This window comes from Humulus lupulus, chromosome 6 (genome assembly GCF_963169125.1).
Source record: "Humulus lupulus chromosome 6, drHumLupu1.1, whole genome shotgun sequence".
Classification (NCBI taxonomy): domain Eukaryota; kingdom Viridiplantae; phylum Streptophyta; class Magnoliopsida; order Rosales; family Cannabaceae; genus Humulus; species Humulus lupulus.
In genome coordinates, this window is record NC_084798.1 from 49,177,422 (window position 1) to 49,199,368 (window position 21,947).

Genomic DNA, 21,947 nt, shown 5'->3' on the forward strand with positions numbered 1-21,947 from the left:
GCTAACGGACGTGAAGGGTATGGGTTTTTTGTTCTGTTTTGGGCATTTGTTTTCTCTTTTCGTCTTGTGTTTGTTTGTTTTTAGTTTGTATTTTGGCAATATTAATTGTTAATGTGTTGTGTTTAACAGGGGTTTTATTTTGTGAATGGACGATTGTTGAGGTATGCATTTTTTGTTCTGTTTTGGGCAATTGTTTATTGTTGTCTGCATGCTTTTGTTTTCTTTGATTTTTTATTTTTGCGATATTAACTGTTAATGTGTTATGTGTTATGTATTTTGGTCATTTTAGCTATTAACTATTAATGTGTTTTGGAAATCTTAATTTTCTTGTAAGGTATTTACTGTTTTAAGGTTAGTAATGGTGTAAAATTATTAAGAGATATTCATTAGTCCCGTAGTAATGTCTTAAGCACTTTTAATGTGTTGTGTTTTTAATCAGAGGTATTAATTTGCTTGTACTCTATTTATTGTTTTAAGGTTGGTAAGGGTGTAAAATAACTAAGAGATATTCATTAGTCCCTTAGTAATGCCATGAGCATATTGTTCCAAATTCATTATTTGCATTTTTAATTGACATCTAGATATTTTTGGGGAGTGCAAGTCTTGATCTATCTTTGTTATAGAGTTTGTCATGGTTATCTTCATTTTGAGTAGTTAGTTGTTATAAATTTGTTTTTTTTTTATATATATATGTATTAGTTTTGCATGGTTTTTTGTGTACTACAAATGGTTAAAAAGGGAGATAATGTTGGTCCTTCAAAAAGTCTTTATGATGTTGTTGTTAGGAACGAGTTTCCTAATACGCAGCGGAATGGTGGTGTGGTTGGCCAAGTGTACAAAAAAAAATTTGTAACATATTTAAACTACATTTAAATATGCGGATCCATTAATATACATACATTAATCATAAGCAAGTTAAGGATAGAATCATACCTCTTGAAGCCTATCAAGTGTTCTTACTATCTTTTCGTATTTAGAACGATCTTCCGATCCAAGCCGCTCTCAGGCACTCACACCAACACTACAAGAAAAAATACTTTCAATAACACCAAAATTGTGTTATCAAAACATACCATAACACTTTTTGATGTGTTAAGACCGACTATGTTATCGTAGGTCAGGGTACTTTACATAACATTTTATCATTGTTATACAGATGTGTTATTATACTGTCAACGATAACACACTTTTTGTGTTATTTTAATAAATAGATAAGTGTTTAATTATATTATTTATAGTCGATTATATAACATATTTCAATACTTATAAATTTGTGTTATACTACACTTTAGTATAACACGTTTTTTGTGTTATATTACACTTTAGTATAACACATTATTTGTGTTATATAATGAAGTTTGCATAACAAAATTCTTTACATAAAAAGTGTTATTGTAACATATATTATAACACAATTTTCGTATTATTTTAATATTTAGATAAGTTTAAATTCTCATTATATATTCATTTATATAACACTAATTTATTCTATTATATTTTAATTTTTTTTATATAATTAAAAATAACTTTCTAATATATACTAGCATCATCAAATGAACTTGATTTTCAAATAACGAAAAGTAAAAATATTCAACATTGTATTAACAATCCACAAATTAGTTTAAAACATTCAACATTGTATTAACAATCCACAAATTAGTTTAAAACATTCAACACTGTTTTCAACAACAAAATGTTCTTTAAGTATTCAAGTAGTCTTAAATATTCAACATATTGAAAAGTTACTACTTTCAGCACAAAATATTCTACAGCTGCCCAACACAAAGCCTTCAAAATTAAGTATCATTTTCTCCTCCAATTGATGGGGAAAGAGACATTTTTCTCCTGCAATAGCAGATAAAAGGTAAGGTATATGCTTAAAAAAATTAAATAATATGAATCAAATAATAAAATTGTATACAATATAAGACCTAAGCAAGCAATACCAGGTGAACATACTTCAAAATTCAAAATACTGCTATCACATAGTGAATAGATACATATTATACAGTAAACAAACATTAAAGTTTTCAGGTTAAAGGGGCCTCAATTTCACCCTAAAGACATCTCTGGTTCAGGTGCTTAATTACTGAGACAGCATGTTAAAAGTTTGGGAGATTTGAGTTACAAAAGCATTTAGAATGATACTATTATTTCTAGGGTAGATCCATCGAATCTCATATCTCATTTAAAGGAGAGGTGTAATAGAATATGGAGCTCAAACAGGTACTAAACTCTAAACCTTAAGTTATTTGGGCACTAACAAGTAATTACAAAACAGTGATACATATTCGCAAAGGATGTTATTTCAAAAAGATGGATTTGGCACAGTTATTTTGTGTTAAAAATCAGTCTTTTTGACCCTATATAGGATAGACCAGACCCTAGCTCCTTAAAATTTGTTCTAATCAAGTTTACAAATCTATAAGTGATGATCTCCAATAAAGAACATCTCATTTAGTCAAAGACATGCCTAAGATACAATATTATGAAAGAAAATGAAATTGTATTGAATTGAATGAATACAGAATACAAGCGGCACCAATATATACATGCCACAAAGAAGAATCAAGAAAAGTAAGATACAGTTCTATACTTAAATAAACTATTTGCTTCAACTAATTTAGGCATATACGGTCCAGTACTAAGCTCAAAATTACTCTCAATAACTTAACTAAACTAACTGATTTAACTAACTTATATATATATATATAAGGTCTAGTGCTGAGATTAAAGTATGTGCTATACTTACTAATGGTGACTTTGTATTGTACAAGCATTACAGTCTCAGACCCCAAATGAAACTCTAAAAGCTCCAAGCCACAGTATAAACAGTCAACTAGAAAAAATTGTAGAAAGATATTTTCCCAAGTTAACAGTTAGAAAAAGAATATTATTACATACCAGCCAGTTATCCATGAAGCAAATGGTGACCATTTTGGGCCAGCAAGCTTGGTACTCCAATAGTAGAGACCCCCAGAAGTAGAAGCAGAACAAAAGCTAGATACTAAAAATCAAATACAAAATAAGACAAAAAATCTTTCAGATCAAACCACTATATTCACACAAACATATAGAAAAACATAAAAAAAATAAAGAGAGAATTGGTAACTAACAGCTAGCTGGGCATAACTGTGATTAAATTAGCTTTTAGCCAACTAGTACAAGCCATCCCGTAGGTGCCTAAACTCACAACCAGTTAAGTCTATCAATCTCACAGTGTCTATACATGCAATTTATGCCATGAAATACTCCCAAACAGACGAGACAACAACAAACTAATAACAATATATATACCAAATGTGTCATTAAATAGAAATTCGTATTTCTTCAAAGTAATCAGACTATAGACAATCAATAGGCACAAAGATGTACATATATATTTATAGAAGTTAAACCCACAAAGGATAAAATCACATGCACTTTCTTTTCAGATACCAAAAAACATAGCAGAAATAAAATCACTACTAAGATACCAAAATGAATTAAAAAAAAAAAACTGCAGCTTGAGAAGATGAGATTTTCAGATAACCAATACTAGACTAGTTAGAATCTCACATCCATTACTGGAGGAAGAAACCTAAATAATTAAATAATTAAAAAGAAACTAAGATATACCATAAACAACATGACACAGGCATTATTTGAAGTAAAAAACTAAATTATTGCCAAGAGAAAAGAAACACAGGACTGTGTAATTAACAAATTCCATAATGCTAACCTTCACAAGATCTCCTAGCTCCTCGCTGCATTCTAATTTGTCTTCTGCTAGCCAATTTTCCAACAAATTATTCTTGTTCTGGTTCACAACAAGACGTGATAGTTCCAATGACTCGAAAGCATTAAGCTTTCCTCTGGTCAAGAGAGTACCAAAATACTGCAAAAGGGGTGGTGTTTGCCCAGTTTGTACAGGAACACTCAGCAACAATAAGAATAAGAATTAATTACTAATCATGAAGTTACGATCACATGTTTGACTCTGTAGGATCAAGAAATAAGTAAAAAAGAACACCATAAAATAAAAGTCCCATCCTCCAAAAAAAAAGGAGAATTCGCATCATTTTTCTTTTTAACGAAACTTGTATTAATGAAAAAACACGTAGATATGAGTTGCAAAGAGAAGCCACCTCATATATACACATACCAATCATTAACCAATAAACTAATCTTATAACAATGAAATAGTACAACTTCGAATAAATAAACAAATCTATGCTATCTCCATCAGAAAAAGGGAACATATATCAATGCCAATAACATGTTATGGTTACAAATTGTTTAAAGTTGATTGTTTCTAAAATCATCTCAAGAAGGGAGAATCTTAACAGTAGTTTTAATAAAACATTTTGCAATTGAAATAACCAATTGGCTTCTTGCCAGAAATCATAGAGAGATAATTTGAAGAAAAAATTGCTCATGAAACATTACCCATGGCTGGCTAAAGCATAAACAGGTTAAAAAGCAAGGCAAAAACATATATATTAGCATTGCTTCTCTATACAAAAAGCATGGGATTTCCATAAATAATGAAAGTAAGAGATCTCAATTCCCAACTAGAAAATCAAAGCAGAAATATACCAACTAGAATGGGAAGCAAGGAGGATTTTTTTAAAGATGTTTAGGTAGGAACACAAGTCCTTGGCAACCTAGTAAATTTCAACTTAGTATCAAGATGATAATTAGAAAAGTTTTTGGTCACAACAAACCAAGTATTAATGATACAATAAGAAATATTACTGACTATCCCTATTGAAAACAGAACATAGAACTATTGATTGGCCTTTCTTTCAAAAAATTTAAGTTTTGTAACTTTGTACAGTTTTGAGTTAAGCTATTTTGTTGAAAGGAGAATCAAAATATAATTTATCAGTCACTTTTTCTGTACAGAATGAAATTTCATTTACTGAGACTGTCAAGCAAGAACACAAAATCAAAAAGAAAAAATATATATAAAAGCCATCCATAAGAGTGCCAATGTAGAACTTAAAACAATGATTACCATGTCAAGACAAACTAATTGAATACTTTTCACACATCTAAATTCAAAAGGGAGATAGGGGCATTGGTAAGAAGATTAAATCGACTATATATGAATAAGAGCAAAAATATAAGAGAAAATATTAGGCCAAATGTGACTTGAAGTAAATCAGCAAAAGCAACCAAGAATGAATACAATAATACATTTTTAATAGAGTTATTTTACTGTGTTATTGAAAGTAGACTTAAGGTACAATAAAATAAACTAAAAAAAGAATTCCATGGGTCATGAAGTTCCATAAACTAGCTGATTATGTTAATGCCTCATTTTCTATTTTGTTACCTTGATCATACAAATAAAAGAAAATGAGGCAATGAAAAAAACTAAATCTAAAAGCTTGTCTACATATGCTACTGTATATTTACAAGCATTTTCCCTAGATCCAAATAAAGTTAAACAATCCAGTGTAGCTAAGAATAAAAAAATCCAACTAATAGCCTATTAAGAAAGAAAAATCTAAGCATATGAATTTTCCACAAAACAAACAGTTAAATTCATAAATGAAAGTGAATGAGAAAATCAGAGAGGATAGAGAATGAATGAACTGAACTTTATTGAAATATATAAAAGTGTTAAATAGAAGAAGAGAATACATCACTTATAATGAGCTAAAAATTAGAGTAAGACTAACAGGTTCATAGAAAACCATAACAGATCTAGCAGCTACCACTTAATAGATAAATTTTGTAGTAATAAAAGTACTACAATATTTCCATTAATCATTTATAGTGTGCACAAGGGAAATAAAAAGCCCACCTGTTCAGATGAAGTTAGAATGCCCTGTATAAAGCCCTGACAGTATATCCATGGAGATCAGAAGCATTGCTTGTCACAACAATAAGGGCAGGCCATACATCATCTTTTACATAATTTCCAGCCTCCTAAGCATGGCATAAAAATCAGAAACTTCTTAGTTAAAACAAAAACTCATCTTATATTAGTCCAATTAAAGTTTATTACATTTATATTGAGAGTCAATACTATTATGCTTAGATTCACCATTGCAATTGCTCAAAAGGGAGCACCGTTGTCGGGTTTTATTTGCATAGAAAAATTCTAGTTCTAATTTACATAACTATAAGATAGAAAATGGTACCTTAAGAAGAGAAGAATGAATGGAAAAAATTAGAAAAGCATACATAACAGTTAAACTGTATGATTTGCTACAAATAAAAGAAATAAAGAAGGAAAGTCATGTCTATAGAAATCAAAAGTGCAAATAGGCTTATGAGAGACTAGCTAAATATAGTTGGAATTCTGCGTTGATACTTAATTGAATGCTCGTGAGAAAGCAACCAAAAGAAAAGGCTTACCATTATTTTGTACCAGCAACTACTATTGCTATAGTCAATCATATCATCATATACTTTGACATCCTTATGAGTTCAAAATAGATATTAATAAATCAAAATAACTATTTTACAAGAGCTTCAAACTAATTATAGACGACACTATTTTCTGTTTCCTTATGAGTTCAATTGTACTTTATAGACCAGATTTTTTTTTGGTATGAACCAAGCCTCAAAGAAGAGAGCACTAACAATTCATTAATTAAATAAACATAGTGAACACTAAAAATAAAAAACCATGGCAAAGTTGTAGAGCAAATCCATGAACCAAAGCCAAAAAAATAACAAAATTCCAAAACAACAACAAGATAAGAGAACCACATGTAAAGGAAATATAAAATTCGATTCATGTGTTGTAGTGATTCTTGCTCATTAATATAGCTAATTACTGCACTAAAGGATTCAATTTAATTGATGAAGAATAGAGAAATAACCGTCTTTACAGCACAAAAACTACAAAAAACCATGATTAAAATGCAATGAAATAAATCCAATATGTTAATAATACTCTGCAACTTTGACTCTTTTATCTATGAAAGAGAGCTAAGTAAAACCTCCATATATAGCACCTAGAAAAGAGATTTTAAAAAATTAGTTCTAAACAAGTAACTGGAGTCAAATAACTGGTACTGAACAAACTGATGATAGAAGTAATATTTTACTTTTAAGATAATCTTTCAACTCATGAACCACTCTAGCATCTTTTACAAAAGAGACAACATAGAAATCGACTTGGTTGTCCACTCCAAACTTGATATCTTCCCAGTCTTTATCTGTACAAAAGACAGATACAACAGATCATGTACTAGACTTATTAACCCCTTTCGATATACAAAAATAAAGTAAATGAAAAACTTCATATCAGCACCAAGCATTCCTTGTTACCTGTAATTGAAGGGAGATTTGCACTTTTGCCACGAACATTTAAATGACACCTTGATTTTAATTCTCCACCATCAACTACTTCACATTTAACAGTATCATGTGTCTTCGACTTAACAAGTAAAGACATCATTCCACCTAACATATAATAGGAAAATTTCAAGTTATTAAAACTAGTAGCAATAAAAAATAATAAAAAAAAATCTTACTTGTATCTGCTTTCAAATAACTTTTAACTGAAGGATGATAAAAGATACAAACAGGCATTAAAAGCCATGAGAAGAATATATAAATATGGATATCAGACATTTAAGCTAAGAAAAAATGGCATTCTTCAGGTAGTGGTCACTGTACATCAATCAAATACACAATAAATAAGGCTCACTGGCTAGCTTAATATTGATGAATGGTACCCATATACAAATCAAAAAATGAAATATGCAACCATTTGAAACGAAAGTACAGTAGTTGCATAGACACAATTGCTTGAGCAATGCAACAGTTACTTCCACATATGACAACTAACAAAAACACTCTCAACATACAATGGCCAATTGGCAATGTTGTAGGCTTTGTCCTGGCCTAAGAAACCCTTGTTCCAACCAAACATGAGGTTAAGAATGCAATGTCATTATGAGAGTAGTCAAGGTCTCTAATACAGAGTTGCCTAATTAAGGGAAGTAAGCAAAAAATAGGATAGACTAACAATAAGAGAAATGTTCCAATAAATCAGACTCAGGTTAAACCAACTATAAAAAGCCATATGCCGTGTATTCTAGCCAAAGTCTATTCACGCAAATCTATGCTACAGAATACCCATTTACTGGATCATTGATCTAACAACTTAGCACACAGAAGAGGTATCTAATTACCATCAACCAGTAGCATGTCTCCAACCTCCACATCATTCACAAAGGCATCATAATTCACCCTGACAGTGTTTTCTGTGATGACTCCTCTTTTAATTGTAAAATTAAATTCTTGTCCTTCTTCAAGAATTATAGGTTGAGGTAAATCTCCACTTGGAACCTCAGGCCCCTGCAAGAAGAAATTGGTTGTCTCACACTCTCTTGTATTCATTACAACTTCACAACACATGTAAGAAAAAAGATATAAATAAATGAGGATGAGACTCTCTTGTACTGAAGATACACTAATCATAAAGGAAGTTAATCGTAAAAGGCACGATGTTTTCAACTGTCACTCCAAGCATAGTTTCAGATTTTAAGACACTGCACACTTTGTGAATATAGAAAAGGGTGCACTCTAGACTTAATATTATAGCTTGAACTTGACATCAGAAGCAAGTATTTGATTCAGAGGAGAAGAGTAAAAGAAATTATAGCAAGCACAAAATATATTAATTCTAATAACTTATCATATTTGTCATTGTTAAAACAAAAAATCATATGCTTTATATGAAACATCTTATACTTTAATGCGGGCACTATCAATAGACCTGTGTCATAAAGAAAAGGGGCCAACACACCTTGGTGTCTAGCATTATGGCGACGACCTTGTCATCAAACTGAGAGTTGTACTCTTTAACAAGATCAATGGTTTTCTGGTGTGATGAATGGTCCCCATGAGACATATTTAAACGTGCCACATTCATTCCAATTTCTGCCAGTTTCCATATCATCTCACGTGTGCTTGTGGAGGGACCAATTGTACAAACTATCTTCGTTTTTCTTCGACTGTTCGGAGTCGCCCTTGCCTGGCCCATAGAGTAATATTCAATGGACTGATCATCATAAAGAGAGTACTTGTCCTGAAAAAGAAGAAAACCAAAAGAAAAAAGCATAAATTATGAATACTTCAAGTTTACATAATGCTTTTTTTAAATAAGAATTAACAAAACCTGAATAATAATATGCACATCCATTCAAAAATTCACCATGGCATTATATGTTTCTGGAAACCATGCAAGGGAAAGAATATATATACACATGTAACCTTATAACAGTCCCTTAAAATTGTACAATTACCATATAGAGAACATTTCCATAAAACAAAACCCCAATAGGGTGAATTTAACAACTCCAAAAACGAAATGGAATGACCAAAGTTAAAGAATCAATTCAAAAAAATGGAAACAAGCATAGATCATCTCCGTTTACATTATTACGAGGCTTCCCAAATTTCTCAGCAACCAAACAGGAAAAAAAAACAAAGTCATAGCCACTCAAAACCAAAACCCAGAACGGAAAGTATACATACAGGGCTCCCCGCAAGGCCATTAGGCGAGTTGAGCTGGCCTCAGTATCTCTCCTCGGCTATCGTCATGGATCTAATAGTGAATGCATGGCTCTTCTGGGCACGTTTCTTTCTGGGTCTGGATTGAAATGCAAGGAAATCGCTAAGGCGCTTGGAGGACGGTAGAAAATCAGGGGTCCTCTCGGGTTTGAGGAGAGACATTCTTGTCGAAATGTTAAGAGCCGCCATTGAAGAAGACAGCTCTGAGCAAAACTGGCTGAAACCTAGAAAATATAACAGAGTTTCTCCAGACCAGAGAACGAGAAAAGGAAAAATAAAACAAATAAGGTCATCAAATATAAGAATTGAAACTTATCACATATGAGAGTAAAGGAAACGAGACCTAGGCAACTCAGGAGAGAGAGAAAGAGAAAGGACAATGCATACACATGAACTGAGAAATATGAGGATTCATTTGGGCTTGGTCCCTTTGTACTGGAATGAGTGATTCCCAGTGGAGGCAGGGAGAGACAAGATGCGTAGATGAACTCTAGGGAATTAGAAAGAAATTAGGGTTTTTCAGAAAAGAGAGATAAAATAAGAAACAAAGCTCAAAACATAGTAGCTGGAAGAGAAAACAAAAAGTAAGAAAGATAAGCGCAATTTTCTTTTGAGTGACCGCCCAATTTTTATTTTTTTTTGTTTCCCTCCCTTTTAAGTTTACCACTTTCTTAGTAACCTATTATAATACTTTTCCAATTAGCTTATAACTATGTATTATAGAAAGTGGTATTTGGTGTAGTGCAAGATCTTCCAAAGCGTTCTCTACACCTCAAGAAGTGTGTGGGTACTTAGAGAATGAAGGATAGTTTATTTGTGATTCTACTTGATGTACTCAACACATGAGATCAAGAGAATAGGCCTGAGAATTGGTTCTTTATTTTTCAGGGAGAGAAAACTATCGTTATATTTTTCACAGAGCGAATCTTAGACTTAGTTTTCTGAGATTGGTTATTTTAATATTTTCTGATTAGTCATACTTAAAAGAAAATATTCAAAAATAAATCTGTAACCAACTTACAATTTACCTTTTTAATTAATTAATTATTTTATTAATAAAAAAATCCAAAAACTAATTTTTGAATTATTCATTAATTAATTAAGTAATTAAATAAATAAAAATGAAAATTCTATTCCTGAAAATAGCAGTATATGCCACACACAGTCCATGGACTGTGTGTGCACGTGTAGCATCCCTATTTTTAGGGATGTTGGTTTTTTCAATTTTTATTTAATTATTTATTCAAACTTCTTTGTCAGATAAAATCTAACAACCTGATAACTAATTCAAATTTGAATTAAAATTTAAATTAAATACATTTATAATTAATTATCAAATATAATTAATTATTTGAATAAATATTAATCTTTTAAATTCGAATCCAATTTGAACTTATCAAATTATTATCTCCCACTCAAAAATAGATATTTAATTAATTCTACCAATTAATTAAATCTAATATTTTCGAAAATAAATATTTAATTTATTATAATTTCAAAAATTATAATTAATTAATTATTTAATTAAATTTCGAAATTAATTTAATTATTTAATATAATTTCGAAAATAATAAAATAATAAAATATTAATTAATTTTGTTAACTACAACTAATTTGTAAGTAATTAATTAATCTCTATTATCATATAATCGCATATTTGGCCTGAAGAACAAATTTCTTCTTAAATATGTCTTTAAACTATTTTTCCCTTCATATCAACTCTTACCTCGAATAATGTTGATAGAGCCACTATGGGGACCAACTGACACGGAGTCAAATATGCTTGATGTGGACAAACACGTTGGAAAGAATGTGATGACGAAATGATAAAGAACACAAGGGTTTATAGTGGTTCGGCCCCAGAATCTGGTAATAACCTACATCCACTTGAATTGTTATTGATATAAGACTCAGTGGAGTGATCAAAGAACTAGGGTTCAATGAGTTTCAACCACCTCTCAGGAATAATACAATGTATCTAATCAGATAACTCTAATTTCTAGTGATTTGAAAGCAAGAAAGAAGAAGAAGATCCATTTCCCCTTAGCTCTCATTCTTTATTTATAGGCTTAAGGAGGATTTACATTAATTTGTTACAGATATGATTTCCTAAATAGTCGGATACTCAGGAAATCATGGGAGATAATTTCGGATACTATCATAATTGCATAAGATCTTTTCCGCGTATATCATTCGTATGACCAGGCTGGTCGTATGAAGAGATCGAACATCGTGACACTAGATGTACTCCTGGTCGATAGTCGAACACGAATTCTGCCAGATGTTAGCCACATGTACAAAATGTTCGCCATGTCATCCATACTTGTTTTTTGGATAACATTTGCCCCCAAGTTTGTTTAGTGCGACCAGCAATAAAGAAACTTTAAGGAAGCAACCGTTCATATCCCCATGATGCCTGTCAGAATCCCCGTGCGTTTTTTAATACCGTGACATAATTATGTCTAATCAAGCCCTTTCAGTTTTCAAGAAACAAATTGACGGCTTATACACTTCCCCACGTTTCGAGAATTAAAAAATAATGATTATTACTTTTTGGCCATACCTCGGTCTCTATAAATAACTCCTTTCTCTTCTCAAAAAGGTTTTTCTTACCGTATTTGCCAAGAACTTCAAGAACTTTGCCTACAGAGCTTCGAAACCAGACAGTGGCCTAGCTGAGGACTTTCCTGACTTAAACCTTTTCATCCTCTTCCGAACCTCCATCTTTGCTCAGGTAATCATTTTCTTTCTAAATTTATGCCATGCACGCCATTTTTATGCTCTGTGATTTCTGTGTTCTCGAATAGGGTTTCATGAGGATTTTTCCTTTTGTATAAACCTTCCATTGCTAAGTAATAGGGTGTCTTTATGCTTTGTATAGGTTAAGACTTAGTTTGATAGTAAGGATCATAGGCTTAGGGCATAAGATCGACGTAAAAATTCAATCTTTAAGCTAGGTGAAAAAACTGGGTATTTTCCCGCCCTTTAGGAGTCGAAACAGTTCTCTTTCAGAAAACGGTTTATTTCCTCTTTGATCCGTTTTTCAAACTACTCGCGTCGCATTTAGCGTAGGATTAGGATGATGCTGGTTATTTAGATACGAGCAACGTTATCCCAATCTCCCACACTACTTCGCGGATTGTGTCTTATCTCCTCCATTGTTTGTTTTATCATTTATGTCTGACTTCTTTTCCTTACTTTTTCATTTTTTTTTTCAGGGGCTGCTGTCTTTAACTGCTGGCTGGCGCCGCGCTGGGGCGTTGGTTTCCCATGGACAGAACTTCGATTCCCGGCTTGCTCAGGCTAAGCAAGCACTTGAGGATGAGAAGAAAAAGCTGCTCGAGGAAAACAAGGAGTTGTCCAAGCTAAATGAACAGCTATGCGAGGACCAAGCCACTCTCACCCAGAAGCTTCAGGACAGTCAAGGGGCCTTGAAGAAAGCCAATGAGGAGTGGCACAAATGGAGGGCAAGTTCTGTACTTATCACCCAAGAGTGTAAACAGCTCAAACTCGATCTGACCGCCAGCAGGGATAAGGCGAAGAAGCTCAAAGAGTGGGTGCGAGAGCTCGAGGTACGAGAGCTCGAGGTACGAGAGCTCGAGGTACGAGAGCTCGAGGTACGAGAGCTCGAGGGGCGAGTGCAGGAGGTTGAGGAGGAAGGGGTTGCGAACTTGAAGAAGTACAAGGAGGCCACCCTCGTTTGCTTTTATGACTTCTGGAAGCACAACCGGGAGGCCAACTTCAACTATCTTTCCGAGCGGTTAAAGAGAACTTTGATGGCGCAGTGTGCCACCCGGTTGGAGGCAGAGGAAAAGGCTAAGGCAAAGGCTCCCATTGCCAATGCTGAAGTTGGTCCTCCTGCCGACCAGGGCACTCCGCCAAATCCTCAAGACCCTCCTGCCCAGTAAATTTTTTTTTGTTTTATTTTACTTTTATGGCCCAGAGGTCTGTTTGTAAAGACAATATTTTTATTACTGCAAGGGCAGCTTTTTTACTTATAACCGGACAATTGCATCCGAGCAATAATGCTCGCGGTGCAAAAGCTTTTTACTTTGTTTAGAACAATTACATCCAAGCAATACTGCTCGCGGTGTAAATGATTGCTTTATTGATATTATAATGTTTCTTTTATTATAATATATGTTCATATGACCGAACTTAGCATAGTACTTTGGTTTGATTTAACAAAACATAAATTTTGAAAAATACTCTAAGTACTGTAGCATGCTTTCACTCATTTTGTTCATGTGTTTACATACCTCATGGTACGCTTTGCTATCGATGTACCTTATATGCCCCTCAAGTGATCGAGGAGCTTTAGGTCCTTGGTCACTTGCCTTGACCACAACCTGTTCGAACATTGCTGCTCGTTATGTAATTCAACACGTAATACAGTAAAACAACACACGTAATGAACAAATACTTGCAAAAATAAATTTACAAAGGTTGGCAAGAATGACTGGCTGTGCATAGTCCCTTATAATCTCGTATTAAAAATGGACTAATCATGTCTTTACGAGTGATCTTAGAAAAGATCTTACACTTATAAGCGATTAGCCATACAACGTGGCTAACCTGTAATGACCCAAAATCGCTACTAAGGCTTAAGAGCCTTGATTAGTGTGCCTGGAGGGCATAATGGGATTTATGTGTGATTTTCATGAGTAAATGCGTGATTATGATTTAAAGCATGTTATATGACTAATTGAACATTCGAGATGCATGACTATGTGGTTAGTATGCATGTTAGGTGAAATAAATATGCATGTGGACCCCGTTTACATGATAGGGGTAAATTGGTAATTTTAGCCCGCTGAGGGCATATATGTGATAATTGTATTATGTGATTTGTACCACGTGAGTGTGGTGTTATTATTGTGATGCACGTGCCGAGACGGTCCTAGAGAGCTAGTTTACTCAAAAGTCACAACGGGATTTTATACCCGGCTCGGGAGGAGCCTAGGGGTACCTTGGGAATTGTTATGGTTAAATTGAGACTTAGCGAGTAATGGTTATTGGTGATTGAGTAACCTGGGTAACCATTAGTTACTGCTGTGGGTAACAAGTTTAGTTGGAAAATGGTAGAATTGAAATATAAGTGAAAAGACTAGAGTACCCTTGATGGCTTACTTAGGAAAGGATTATTTGGAAGGGTAACATGGTCATTTGGCAGAGGGTTTAGACAATTTTCAGCTGGGATTATAGGGTACACGGTTTAGGCATTGGCATATATGTTGGTTTTGATAGAAATGGAAGAGAGGAAAAGATAGAGGGAAAGCTAGGGCAATGAGAGGAAGAAGAGAAGAAGGGAGCTGAAACTTGAGGAATCTAGGAGGAGGATCAAGGGGTGGGAGGCAATTAAACTTGATCATAAGCCAAGACTTTCTGAGGTAAGGATTTATCACTTCTTTGTTAAGTTTCTAAGCTTGATTTTTCTCTTAGAATGTTAGTATGAAGATTGAAAGTTGATGTGTGGCCAATGGGTGAATTGGGGATTTGATTGTGTGTTTGGGTTTCTTTGATGATGTTTCTGAGTTGTTAGATGATTTATGTGGGGTTTTGAGTTGATTTTGGGACATGGGTACCTGCTTGGGATGATTTGGAGTGGTGTTAACTCGGGGAAAACGTAGGGAAAAACCCAGAATTCTTGGTTCGCGAAGGAGTGCCGCGGCCCTGTTCTTGGGCGCCGCGGCGCGAGGCTGTTTACAATCAGGGGAACTTTCTAACTTTGCTGGGCGCCGCGGCCCTTGTGGGTAGCGCTGCGGCGCTACGCCTTTTTCAGGATGGGAAATTTTGCAATTTTGGGCATTTGTCCCGGGGGCTCGGGGGATGTTTCCAATGATTTGTTTTAGGAATTTGGGAGTCCCGAGAGTGTGGAATTGGTTCCGGGAAGTGATTTTTGAATTGATTAGTATTAAAGGATGTTTTGTACGTGTTGTGACTAGGTCTTTGTGAAGCTCGGGTTAGAGGACCGTGCTCGCGGCTTTAGTGCATCAGGAAGCTCGGAATACAGGTAAGAAAACTGTAGCACTCGAGAATAGGGCATGGGCCCATAGTGTTATTGCAGGGCATGGCCCTAGATTGTATTATGTGCTAATGTATAACCTTAAGTGAATTATTATATGTGTGAATGGTTGTTTGGAAATGTATTATATGTGTGATTATAGTGCAATGAACGGCTAAGGCCGAGAGCGGCAAGGTCGAGAACGGCAATGGAGCCGAGAACGGCGAAAGGCCGAGAATGGCAGTGGGGCCGGAAGTACCACTTAGCACATGGGATGCTTACAGTCAGGGTAGGACCCAATGGATACATGAGATATCCTTACGGTGAGGACCGAGACCCCAGGCTTTGGTAAGGCTTCTGGGGCGGCATGGCCGTGTTTGCTTAGTCTAATGGTTGACCTATTTATCTGTAGACTATCTGATATGATTAACTGTATAATTTGCATATGTTATGAGCTGCATGAGTTTTCTTGCTGGGCTTCGGCTCACGGGTGCTCTGTGTTGCAGGTAAGGGCAAAGATTGAGTCAACCAGCCATGAGTACGGAGAGCGTGAAGCGACGTGTACATGTTTGGCCTGCCCGACTGCTTTGGTTGGGGGTTTATTCGAGAAATGGCTGTAATAATCTTTGATTTTTATAACTAATCAACTGTAAACTTATTTCAAGATGTAAACAGTTTTCAAACCTTATTTTGGGATCCCAAATGTTTAATACTAGAAGTTTTTAATGAAACGATGCATTTTCAAGGATTACAGCCTTAACTTTTAATTAGTCACACTTTCGTTTTAAAAACCTCGGTTAGCAAGTCTTTGCACACTGTTTTGTCTTAAAACTCACTTGGTAACGGCTCTAAGGAAGTATGGCGTTACATAACCCTTTTTCGAAACTTGTAAAAAGTAAAATTTAATACAAGCTAGTCCTTTAAGAAGGACTGTTTATTGGTAGTACTTGCACAGGTGTTCACCGTTCCAATAGCGTGGAACGAGATCTCCATTTAAGCGTGCAAGTTTGTAGGTGCCCGGATGAAGGACTTCTTCAATCTGGTAAGGTCCTTCCCAGTTTGGTTCGAGCACTCTAGCAGTGGGGTCGCGGGTACTCAAGAAAACCCGTCGTAGCACTAGGTCACCGACATTGAATTTCCTTTCTTTTACTTTTGAGTTAAAGTACCGAGCGACCTTTTGCTGATATGCCGCAACTCGGAGTTGGGCTTTTTCTCGTATTTCTTCAATTGGGTCTAGGGACTCCATCATTAGTTGGCTATTCTGGCTCTGGTCGTATGTAATGCGTCGATGTGAGGGGGGATCTAATTTGACAGGTAACATAGCTTCATATCCGTATGCCAAGGAAAACGGGGTGTGACCTGTCGCTGTTCGATGCAAGGTTCTATACGACCAGAGTACTTCAGGCAGCTTTTCTGGCCATGTCCTTTAGTGTCTTCAAGTCTTTTCTTCAAGGTTTCCTTAAGCGTTTTATTCACTGCTTCGACCTTCCCGTTTGCTTGTGGATGTGCAACTGAAGAAAAGCTTTTTACAATCCCGTGTCTTTCGCAGAAGTCGGTGAATAGAACACTGTCAAATTGGGTGTCGTTGTCTGTGACGATTTTTCGAGGCAAACCATATCGGCAAACAATGTTCTTGATGACAAAGTCAAGAACTTTCTTGGTCGTTATGGTAGCGATTCGTTCAGCTTCGACCCATTAGGTGAAGTAGTCAACTACTACAACTGCGTACTTCACTCCGCCTTTTCCCATTGGCAGGGATCCAATCAAGTATATTCCCCATACTATAAAAGGCCAAGGACTCTGCATCTGTTTTAATTCGTTTGGAGCTGTTCGTGGGATTTTTGAAAATCTTTGACACTTATCGCACTTTTGCACAAACTCCATTGAATCTTCGTTCATAGTCGGCCAGAAATAGCCTTGCCTTAGAATCTTTTTCGCCAAACTTTGCCCCCCAGCGTGATCCTCGCAGAAGCCCTCATGTACTTCCTTCATTAGTTCCTTAGCTTTCTCTGGTGTAATGCATCTGAGCAGTGGCATGGAATATCCCCTTTGGTATAGAACGTTATCGACCAGTATATACCTAGCAGCCTGCCTTTGAAGAGTTCTGGCCTTGTTTCTATCTGCTGGTAGTACACCATTTGTCAGATACTCCAAGTAAGGCGCCATCCATGTATCCTCCATTCGGATTTCCATACTGGCTTCAATTGCTCGTATGCTTGGCTCACTCAATCTTTCTACTGGCACAATGTTCAAAGTATCAGCATCTTTCACGCTCGCGAGTTTGGCTAAGGCATCTGCGTTCGAATTCTGATCCTGGGGTATTTGCTGGAGGGTAAACTTCTTGAACTGGGCCAATAGATCTTTAGTTTTGTTCAAGTAGGCCACCATTTTTAGGCCTCGTGCTTGATATTCCCCTAGAACTTGATTCACTACCAGCTGTGAATCACTGTAAATATCCAGCACCTTTATACTCATGTCTTTCACCATTCTTAATCCAGTGAGGAGTGCTTCGTATTCAGCTTCATTATTTGACGTTGTGAAGTCGAACCTAATGGCGCAGTGAAATCGATGCCCCTCTGGCGTTATCAAGATCACTCCTGCTCCTGCGTGAGATTCTTTTGACGACCCGTCTGTGAATAACATCCACGAAGGAGCTTCGTCTTGAAGCTCAGGCGCACTAGGTTTTTCGCACTGCTCGTTGTTTGGGAGTTCAGTGAATTCTGCAATAAGATCAGCCAAGACTTGTCCTTTTACTGCTGCTCATGGTGAATATGTAATATTGAACTGCCCCAGTTCGACTGCCCATTTTAATAAAGGCCCAGCCGCCTCTGGTTTTTGGAGGACTTGCTGAAGGGGCTGGTCAGTTAAAACTGTAATAGGATGGGCTTGGAAGTAAGGACGTAGCTTCCTTGAGGCCAAGATTAAACAGTATGCTAACCTCTCGATGGGAGGATACCTCAGTTCTGCTCCGATTAGCCTCTTGCTTACATAGTAAACTGCCTTTTGTACGCCTTCTTCCTCTCGTACTAGTACCGCACTAGCAGCAACTTCAGTGATCACCAGGTAGATGAACAAAGTTTCTCCTTCGATAGGCTTTGATAAAATAGGAGGCTGTGCCATATGGGCTTTCAAGGCCTGAAAAGCTTGCTCGCAGTCTCCTGTCCATTCAAATTTCTTATTGCCCCTAAGTAGATTGAAGAAAGGGACACACTTATCCGTTGATTTTGAAATAAATCTACTTAGGGCTGCGATCCTCCCAGTTAAACTTTGTAGAGTCCAAGAACTGTACTTAGCTAAGTTAGATAGTAGTATAATAGTAATAATAGCATTATCTTTATGACTGTGGATTTTTGGTTCAGACCGGGATTTATTTGGACACTCATAGTAGTACTTGTAGATTTTCTAAGTTTAACCTATAGTTTAAGAATACTAATTTTAACCTAAGGTTTGATTAATATGACTGATATTGAGGATAATATTTATTATATTATAAGGTTTAGATAAGACCCAATAAGATAATAGCACATGTCATGTGTATATTTAATAATGATTAAGTATTTTTGGGAAATAAATCTATTAAGGTTAAAATTTGAAAACCCTATGGTCAGTCAGCAGCTTTGAAAATGTTAGAAGGCTTAGTCAAGGCTGTTTACTCAATTTAAGTTAAGCTAAAAATGTGTAATTTCGTGTTTAAATAATCAGCGTATGCCGATGTATCGCAGCTATAGGGGGCGATATATCGCAGCACGAAGATACGAAAAACACGAAACGTTGCACGATTGCCTCGGGCATACTGGCCCAGGCGATATATCGCCTACAGGGGGCGATATATCGCCTCTCTCAGCATATTTTGAAATTTTTCAAAAACATTCTCCATTCAAACCTTCAACCTCTTGATAAGTCCAGCATCTTTTTGAACGAGTCTTCAACCTCTGCTGAACGATAATTCAAATGTTTTTCACTTAAAAAGCCATTATTTTTATTCAAGTTAAATGAAGATCTTTTCATTCCTAAACTCTATAAATAGGACCTAGTACCCAGCCATTTATTCATCTATTACTCTAAGTTCAGAGGCTGCAAGTTGCTAGGTTAGTGTGAGAGTGTAAACACTTGAGTTGGGAATTATAAGCTTGATCATTATAAGCTTATCAAACACTTGGGGAAGTAAGGTTTATTCACATTTCGGTTCAAGGTTTAGATTGGTCATATAAGTCTTCAAGGTATTTCCAAACTCTAGTCCATTTCTGTATTATGTTCTTTAAAAATTCTCATAGTCTTCTACTCATTCTAACCTTATTCTTATTCTTGGTTAGGAAATCCAAGTTCTTAAGCACAAGGTTTTTGGTAAGTATGTTTTGATAGCATAGTTCCTTCTTCGCTTTCATCCCTTTTCTTCAATATACCACCTTATTATAAATGGTTTTTAGGAGTGTTCCAAGGTCCCAAATCAGTTCTCATATCCCGGTTATTTTGGTAAGGAAAATAGGATAGGATTTATGTGATTATATGATTTTTATATGTTATCTTATGAATATGTGTTATGAAAAATGCTATGTTAAGTATGTTTGTAGACTTGGGCATATGACCTATACAACTAACAAGCCCCAAATAGATTATGGGCATATGACTTGCTTAGCTAGCAAGACCCCACTAATCTAATGGGCATATGACTTGTTTAGTTTATGGGACCCCAAGTAATAATGGCCATTATAGTATGTATGTGACATAAGTGTTATAGTATGTTTTATGTTGCATTATGAATTTTTATGTATATGGTTATATGTTAGATTTTTCCTTGCTGGGCATTAGGCTCATTCCTTTTATGTTTATATGTGCAGGAAAATAGCTATAGTGGCAGGAAAGGTTCTTGGATGCTTGGGAATGTGTATTGAGGCGGAATGGATTCAAAGAGCCGAGAGTTTCGATTTGAGGATGAAGTCTTTATTATGGTTTTATGTGTATTTTTCCGCACTTATGTAATCTCTTTTTATTACAATTAAGTTATGTTTTTCCTTTTTAAAACAATGAGATCCCATATCCTAACTTAAATTTTATGTAAGTTTGACCTTTGTTTTTACAAGTTTTAATAAAGTTATGATCTTTTCATTTGTAAGCTCTATTAAGGATTAGGGTCTATGTGTAGTTTTCATTAATGGTCCAAAGTCTAGAGTAGTTGGGTCATTACAAACTTTGTACGTCTTTGATCTTCTCTGGCGATTTCATGTCGATCAGGGCTTTTATCTTGTCGGGGTTGGCCTCGATTCCTCTTGAATTAACAATGAACCCCAAAATCTTCCCTGATCCAACTCCAAAGGAACATTTGAGAGGATTTAGTTTCATCTGGTACTTGTTCAATACATTGAAACACTCTTATAAATCCTTCACATGTCCTTCTGCCTTTTTCGACTTTACCAGCATGTCGTCCACGTACACCTCCATGTTTACGCCGATCAACTCTTTAAACATGTGGTTAACCAGTCGCTGGTAAGTCGCACCTGCATTTTTCAGTCCGAAGGGCATTACTTTATAACAGTATAATCCCGTATCGGTCCGAAAGCTGGTGTGATCCTCGTTAGGGGGATGCATACTGATCTGATTATAGCCTGAGTATGCATCCATGAAGGAGAGGATCTCGTGTCTTGCAGTAGCATCGACCAACTGGTCGATCCTTGGGAGTGGGAAGCAATCCTTCGGGCAAGCTTTATTAAGGTCTGTAAAATCCACACAGGTTCGCCATTTGCCGTTAGGCTTGGGAACCAGTACAGGATTAGAGACCCACGATGGATAAAACGCCACCCTAATGAACCCGTTCTCCTTTAATCTCTCAACTTCTTCCTTTAAGGCTCTCGACCGATCCTTATTGAGCATCCTTCTTTTCTGTTGCACGGGCGGAAAACTCTTGTCTATGTTCAGGACATGGCTTATGACTGCAGGATCTATCTCAGCCATGTCTTTGTGCGACCAGGCAAAGACTTCCTGGTTCTTCCGCAAAAACTCCACCAGTGCATGTTTCGTGGTGAGTTATGAGTTTTTCCCGACCTTCACGACTCTGGTCGGGTCTTTCTCGTCAAGTTGGACCTCTTCTAGGTCCTCGACGGGTCCAACATTTTCTCCACAATCTCCAAAGCGAGGATCTAAATCTCTATCCTCACTTTGGGCAACGCCCTATTTGGTGACTTCTTCACCGGATTGGGCTTGTGTATCAATTTCCACCTGCAACCTATCTGGGGGAGTGCTCTTTGACGTTCCCTTCTTTGCCTTCATGACTGAGGCATTGTAGCACTCCCTAGCCTCCCTCTGGTTTCCCAACACGCGTCCTACCCCTGCGACTGTTGGGAATCTCATGGGTAAGTGCCACATAGAGGTGACAGCTCGTAGATCAACCAGTATAGGCCTTCCAATGACCGCATTGTACGCC

The 21,947-nt window shown here is 35.9% G+C and overlaps 1 protein-coding gene and 1 long non-coding RNA gene across 2 annotated transcripts; both read right to left on the reverse strand.

Annotated features, from left to right (window-relative positions):
• Nucleotides 1–1,579: 1,579 nt before the first annotated feature.
• LOC133782157 (uncharacterized) lies at nucleotides 1,580–4,013 on the reverse strand. The gene is made up of 2 exons (XR_009870352.1): nucleotides 3,722–4,013; nucleotides 1,580–1,845 (listed from the first exon to the last, which is right to left on the reverse strand). It is a non-coding gene; the product is annotated as an uncharacterized LOC133782157 (long non-coding RNA).
• Nucleotides 4,014–7,002: 2,989 nt separating this feature from the next.
• Nucleotides 7,003–9,900, reverse strand: LOC133785057 (pyruvate kinase isozyme G, chloroplastic-like). The gene is made up of 5 exons (XM_062224320.1): nucleotides 9,490–9,900; nucleotides 8,759–9,040; nucleotides 8,142–8,307; nucleotides 7,273–7,407; nucleotides 7,003–7,160 (listed from the first exon to the last, which is right to left on the reverse strand). The coding sequence occupies exons 2-5, from the start codon at nucleotides 8,993–8,995 to the stop codon at nucleotides 7,003–7,005; spliced, it is 696 nt and encodes a 231-aa protein (XP_062080304.1). The 5' UTR covers nucleotides 8,996–9,040; nucleotides 9,490–9,900.
• Nucleotides 9,901–21,947: the final 12,047 nt, after the last annotated feature.

Bases quoted from the DNA above. Each gene is read 5' to 3' on its own strand.
- LOC133785057 (XM_062224320.1), bottom strand. From the start codon at position 8,995: ATGGGCCAGGCAAGGGCGACTCCGAACAGTCGAAGAAAAACGAAGATA. The intron at 8,308-8,758 runs GTGTGTTGGCCC...TTCTTCTTGCAG, and splicing joins CCATAATGCTAGACACCAAG to GGGCCTGAGGTTCCAAGTGG. The intron at 7,161-7,272 runs GTAACAAGGAAT...TCTTTTGTACAG, and splicing joins AAATCTCCCTTCAATTACAG to ATAAAGACTGGGAAGATATC.